At 56.6% G+C, this 6,183-nt stretch overlaps 1 protein-coding gene across 3 annotated transcripts; it reads right to left on the reverse strand.

Moving 5' to 3' along the window:
- Positions 1-72: 72 nt before the first annotated feature.
- On the reverse strand, positions 73-5,774 carry Ubxn6 (UBX domain protein 6). 3 transcript variants are annotated; one of them, XM_050125262.1, is made up of 11 exons: positions 5,591-5,774; positions 4,482-4,645; positions 4,162-4,226; positions 3,847-3,975; positions 2,275-2,372; positions 2,060-2,135; positions 1,378-1,462; positions 1,082-1,301; positions 876-1,006; positions 652-800; positions 73-492 (listed from the first exon to the last, which is right to left on the reverse strand). In XM_050125262.1, exons 1-11 carry the CDS (start codon positions 5,671-5,673, stop codon positions 364-366), a joined length of 1,329 nt encoding a protein of 442 aa, XP_049981219.1. In that variant the 5' UTR covers positions 5,674-5,774; the 3' UTR covers positions 73-363. The 3 variants fall into 3 exon arrangements, with proteins under 3 accessions (XP_049981219.1, XP_049981220.1, XP_049981218.1); XM_050125263.1 differs by having other exon boundaries at positions 4,482-4,688; positions 5,591-5,727; XM_050125261.1 differs by lacking the exon at positions 5,591-5,774 and having other exon boundaries at positions 1,082-1,289; positions 4,482-4,663.
- Between the last annotated feature and the right edge of the window lie 409 nt (positions 5,775-6,183).

The raw sequence follows: 6,183 nt of genomic DNA on the forward strand, positions 1-6,183 counted from the left end.
GACCTGGGTGGCTACAGGGTTTTCCACTGCCACGGTATTGCCTTGTGTGGCTTTGATGAAACACAGGGAGGCTGGGTTTAAATAGTATGTTTATTCAGGCTCATTACTTAGGAATTACAACTCCAGGCACCTGCCCCCTACCGTTGTCTCCAGCCCAGGTATGGAGCAGGTGGGCTCCCAGGGGCTCCACACTCCTCAGGCAGATGTAAGCCTGTCCCTGCAGCCCAGGGGATTCAACTCTTGAGGTGGGACCCTGTTCCCAACTCTACTGTCACTAGTGTCTCCTATTGCCAGGGGCTCAGAAAGGAATGGGTTTGGGAACATGGGCATGAGACAGCCACACTGGGTCAAGTCTGCTTTTATTCAGGAGAGCTGCTCCATGGCTGCGAGCAGCTCAGGCCTCAAGACAGATGTGGGGGGTTCCGCTCCTGCAGCCCTCATGTCCTCCAACACAGAAGCATCCCAGGAGAAGGTCAGCAGGGCAGACGGTACCTGCACACAGGCAAAATGTCACCCATCCATCCCCACACCACTTTCTCCATAGGATCCCTGCAGTCCGCTCTTTAGAGGTACCCTCCCCCGCACTGAGAGGCCCTGGCAGTAGGAAAGTGATCCAAAATGCTAAAACCTGTGAAGTACACCCCAGCTCACCAGCCCACATTCATTCAGGGCCAGGGCTTGGTCTTCCACCAGCCTGTGTCCTCCTGAGGCCCGCAGCTCAAAAGGCAACCAGTCGTTCTGCAGTGCCTCGCGCACGAACTGGAAGAGCACAGGCAGCCGCTCCCTGGCGTAGAAGGTCCCTGTAGGGTACAGAGCATGAGCTAAATAGTACTGCCAACATGCCGCCTGCCCTGAGCCAGCCCCAGGCCACACACCCTGCAGCAGGAAGCCATCCGGCAGGCGCACGCGCAGTAGAGCATAGGTGTATTTGCGCAGCTCCCGCTGCTCCTCTTTCTCCCGCATGGCCTTGGTCCTCAGCGAGCTCAGCCGCTCCACGGCCTCGGTTCTGTGTGGAGTCAAGCATGGTCAGGCTGCCACCTCGGGAATTGCACCCCTTTTTCCCCTCCTGACATGGGCCTACCTGAGCCTCTGTTCGCGCTTTACCTCCTCGGCAGTGAGGCTAAAGAAGTCGGCAGGGAGCTCGAAGTGTGAGGCCAGGGCCGAGGGACGGAAGACGCGGCGCTGCCGGTCCAGCGTAGCACGCACTGGCTCCGCATTCAGCAGCTGCCGCTTATGCTGCTCCAGGCTCTCCGGCTGCGCCCGTGCGGCCTCACCCAGCACATAGAACTCTTCGGAGCCCTCTGCAGAGGGTCACAGCTGTCCCCGTGTTCTGAGCACCACCCTTGTCCCCTCCCGCCTGCCTGGCTGCCCACTCACCCTGATCTGGAACCGGCAGTGTCACCTTCCTGAAGCCAATGGCTTCAAAGAACTCATGGGTGCCCTCCAAGCAGTTGATGCGCTCCTGGGGACAAGGCACTTATGTCAACCTGGCCGCAGGGCCGGGACCCCCTGAACCGCTGTAATTGATACCAAGCAGCTCCCATTGGCACCCATAGCTGGTGAAGGGTGGGTAGCTCTTGGCTTTATGGCTGCATTTAAGACACTGCTATGGGCACTGGCTGGGATGGCTGCACCTATAAGCCTCACATGTGCATTTGTAGGACAAGTATTCAGTTGAGAGAGGCTGCTCCAGGGAGACAGGTCCCCAACCCCAGGGACTCTCGATCATAGAACCTACATCCCAGGACACATGTGGTGGAAGGAGAGAGCCAGCTCCCGCAGTTCTTTTTGCTCCACACTCGTGCTATGACTCATGTACCCATACGTAAATTAAATACATGTATGAGAAGAAAAATGGTGGTGTACTGCATGCCTGTATCCTAACACTTTAGAAGCTGAGGCAGGAACATTTCCCCTAGTAGGTTAGGTTGGACTGCATACTGACATCTGATAATCAACAAAAGTAAAATGACCACAGACAAAACCGAGCAACACTGCCAACTCTAAGATGCCTACCCCAAGCCCAGTGACCCTGGGACAGCCTGTGGCTATAGCGCACCTGGAACACCTTGTTCTGCAGTTTGATTTTCTGGTACCTTTTCTCCTCTGGATGCAAATGGATGTTGTCCAGGTACCTGTGAGGGGCAGAGGTATACACAAGTCATACCTCACGCTCCTTCTACCCCTGGGCCTCACACTGAGTGAGCCTGGTACCCACAACACAGGGAGGACCACCCCCAATGCTCAGACCCCGTGGGTAAAACTGAGACTCACTTGGCAATGGTATCCACTCCCAGCTTCACCCGGTCCCGGTCTCTGTTAAATGTATGTATCTTCATGATAGAGGCAGCCACAGGGTCTGTGGAGAAGTGCTGGGGGAGGGGAGGACATGCTGAGAGCCCCACAACACTGCAGGGGAATGGGCAGAGGGGCAGCAACTGCAGTTCATTGGTTCTCAGGTCACTGCAGTGTAAACTGAGGCCAGCTGTGAGTGCTTGATAGACGGCAAGGAGCATGCCTTCAGTGGAGGCCACTGTGCCTTTTACAATGATGAAAAAGCCAAGCAGGAAGAGGAGAGACAACATGTCCCTTGTGGCCATACAGCTGTGTCTTGTGAACCATAATGGTACCTAGTAGAAGTTCCCATAGCTGCCAATCATGTAACTCCCAGATGCCGGACCTGTAACTCTGAGAAGCCAGGACCATGGTGGCTACAGTGGATGTCAGGTAGCAGAGAGGGACACGAGCCTGCCATTAACACCAGCAAATCCAAGAGGCCGGTATGATGGTGGAACCCAGGTATACACTGTGGTGGGCTGTGGGGTAAGGCAGTATTGGGGTTGCTAATCATGAAGACCCAGAAATGAGGGAAGTCAGACAGCTGCCAGGAAGAGAAAGCCACAAGCTAAGGATGAGAAACCTCTAGTTGCTGGGGAAGGCAAATCTGGAGCCTTCCCAACCTGGGTTTACCCCAGCCAAGTCTGCTGGACTCCTGACACAACAGTTCAGGACACAAATGCACACTGAAGCTACCAGATACTGTCAAAGCTGGTTGCAGGTATGTGGATGTCCCCTTATTCCCAGGTTTTTTTTTTTATTTACTTATTGTGCGTGTGTGTTTATGTGTGTGTGTGTGTGTTGCACAGGGCGACCCAAAATTCACAATCCTCCTGCCTCAGCCTCCTGAGTCATAGGACAACAGGAATGTATCACCACATCTGACTTCCCTCTATTTTCTGAGTCTTCTATACTCTATGCCTCATGTGTGGAGGCAAAAACATGGGGTCAGATCATTGGCCCTCACAGCACTCTCCAGGTGCAGTACTTAGAATAAGAACAGCCACCACAGGCACGTATATTTGAAGGCTTAGTCACCAGGGAGCAGTGCTATCTGAAAGGATTAGAAGGATGCAGAGGTATGTCACTGGGGGTGAGTGTGGAGGCATAAAAAGCCCTTTACAGAGCTGGTGGTGCACACCTTCAATCCCAGCACTCAGGAGGCAGAGGCAGGTAGATCTCTGAGTTGGAGTCCAGCCTGGTCTACAGAGTGAGTTCCAAGAATACACAGATAAACTCTGGAAAACAACAACAAAAATAGCTCACGGCAGGCCCTGTCTCTGTCTCTTCTTGCATATCAGGACGTGCAGTGCTCAGCTACTTCTCAAGCACTATGCCTGCCGCCATGCTCCCTGCCATACTGTGAACAGACTGAGCCTCTGGAACTGTAAGCCAGCCCCAGTTAAATGCTTTCCTTTTTAAAAGTGGCCTTGGCCACTGTGTCTCTTAAGACACCAGGCTTGATGGGTACCATGTGGTACCATGTGTCCAGGGGTTCAGGCCACTCACCGACAGGATAGCCTCCTTGATATGCGCATCTCGCTGGTCCCTCTTTAAGGTGACGCCTGTGAGTGGGCAGATGAAATACACACCAGGCACTGCCAGGTGGGGAGAGATTTCCTCTTTGGGTTCAGGTACCTGAAGACAGACAGGATAGGGGGCTCTCGCAGCTGACTATATAGACCCACGGCAGTCACCTCCTTCCAAGGGTCCTTCGCCCCGCTGCCACAAGGGCTGCTCATGCCAGGCTCTACAAGAGGCTCTCCCTCCCCAGGCAGTACCTGCCTCCACACTGCCCCAGATAATCCCCAACAGATGACATACCACATTGGTCCCGGGAGCCCCTGGGCTGTTGCTGGAGGTGGCTTCGGCCTGAAGTTCCTTTCTCACTGGGAGTTGGAGGGAGTGGGAGTTGTAATGGGACAAATGTGAGAACCCCAACCTGAACCCAGAGGCTGAGCCATACCCATCACCCTCTGGTCTCAGAGCTAGCAGCCCTCTCTGCCAAGGCTAAAGGAGTGCAAATCTAGTCCCTAGTCTCCTCAGTCTTCCTCAAGTCCACTGTATCGCCTGTCTCCGAGGAACCCACTGCTGCCTTTGTGAACCTCTTCCCGTTAACGCACTCTCACCCCTGTAATTCTCACCCTGGTTCCGGATGGAGTCCTGAGATGTGGGCCCGCGGGCCCGAGGCTGCTTCTGTTCCAGCCGGGCCAGGGCAGCAGCGGCTGCCATCTGCGCCTCATCAGTGGGGCCCTGGCGGGGCTGCTGGAGGCCCAGCTGTGGTGACTTTTCTTTGGGATTCTTCTCTCTGGACAGACATGGGGACCCGAAGAGCGTACTGGGACTCCCACCTTGCAAAGAGGTGCATAAATCACAGACACTGGACCTCCAGTCACCATCCCCTCCCCTATCATCAACCTCCATCATGCGAGCTGCCCCACTATTTGTAGCTGGACCTCCCTTCTAGCCCTGGCCTACAGGCCCCTCCTCCTCCCGACCACTAGCCCCTGGTTGTCAAAGGTCCGCCTTCTTTACCACCCTGCACAGCCCTACAGACTTCTTTCTGGTAGCCTAGAGCTGTCTCCAGCCTCAACCCCACCCCTTCTGGGCAGCTCCAGCAGCCCACTTGCCATGCACCCATGCCTCACCTCCCTCTTCAACACGCACAGCTCTCCAGGACCTCCAATGCTCCTGCGAGTACCCCAGCTGCCAGGATCCCCAAAGACATCCCGCCCCTTCCTCCCAGGGCCTTCTAGGTGCATGCACCCCAACCTTACTTATCAACAGTCTGGAGTTCTCTGACCTCCACACTCCTCCAAGACCCTCCAATAACCTCTCCCTCCCCAAAAGCACCCAGAGTAGCACACTAAAGCCCTCCCACACTGCACACCCCCTACAAAGGAGGCAATATCTCACAGTCACCTCCCTTCGGTCCCGCCTAAGCCCCGCCCCCATGGGGGAATCCTTCCACCAAACCCCTGACGTCGCACCGCTCCTCCCCACAAGCCAGGACCAGGAGTCTCCAGGCCCAGACCACCTCCCTTGGCCCACCAGCCCGGCGCACCCCCACTACACCACGCCCCGCCCCTCTCAGGCCACGCCCACGCCCCGGCGCTCCTAGGCCACGCCCATCTCCGAACCTCGCCCTCCCATAGGCTCCCCTGTGCACCGCTTGGAGGGGTCTCGGGCACCCCGCCGGCTCCCCACGGTCCCTTGCCTAAGTTGTTCCCGCCGCCCAGCCGACGTCACGCACCCTGCGGAATCCGTGAGCTTCTGGCCGGGCCCCGCGCTCTTGAATTTGATGTCAGCCTTGATCTCCTGGAAGAACTTCTTCATGGCGGCGGCGGCCCGGCAGCGAGGGCCGCGGGGCGGGGGCGCAGGGCCCGGGTAGGGAGGAGCAGGCGGCCAAGCACCGGAAAGAAAATATCACGGCGCCGGAAGTCCCGCCCGCGCACGTGACAATCGCCTTGCACGCACCTAGCGCAAGGCGCCGCCTACCTGTCTGCCGACGCCGTTGCCAGGGCGACGGACCCGCCTCCCTCAGGACCCCGGCGTACTGCCAGAGAGCGCTAGAGAACATCGCAGCCACCGCGCGGCCTCCAAGTGCCCCTGTGAAAACTAGGCTGCAAGTGATGATTTCAAGGCCAGCCTGGACTGAAGAGAAAACAAGCCTGATGGGAGCACGGAATCTCTTTTGGGAGGAACAAGACAGAAAAAAAGGAGTTGACAGAGGGATTGGTACAAGGAAGGTCAGAGCTGGCCCTGGACTACTCTGCTGGGGAGGTAGGTACCTCAGCACTTGCCCAGCATATGTAAAAGCCTGAGTTTAATCTGCAACATTTCCAG

This window comes from Alexandromys fortis, unplaced genomic scaffold (genome assembly GCF_014885135.2).
Source record: "Alexandromys fortis isolate MF-2015 unplaced genomic scaffold, M_Fortis_MF-2015_v1.1 scaffold_243, whole genome shotgun sequence".
In the NCBI taxonomy this organism is placed as follows: domain Eukaryota; kingdom Metazoa; phylum Chordata; class Mammalia; order Rodentia; family Cricetidae; genus Alexandromys; species Alexandromys fortis.

Coding starts and splice junctions, on each gene's coding strand:
- Ubxn6 (XM_050125262.1), bottom strand. CDS start 5,673: ATGAAGAAGTTCTTCCAGGAGATCAAGGCTGACATCAAATTCAAGAGC. Junction 4,646..5,590: donor AAGCTCACGGATTCCGCAGG/GTGCGTGACGTC, acceptor ATGTCTGTCCAG/AGAGAAGAATCCCAAAGAAA. Junction 1,302..1,377: donor ACTGCCGGTTCCAGATCAGG/GTGAGTGGGCAG, acceptor GACCCTCTGCAG/AGGGCTCCGAAGAGTTCTAT.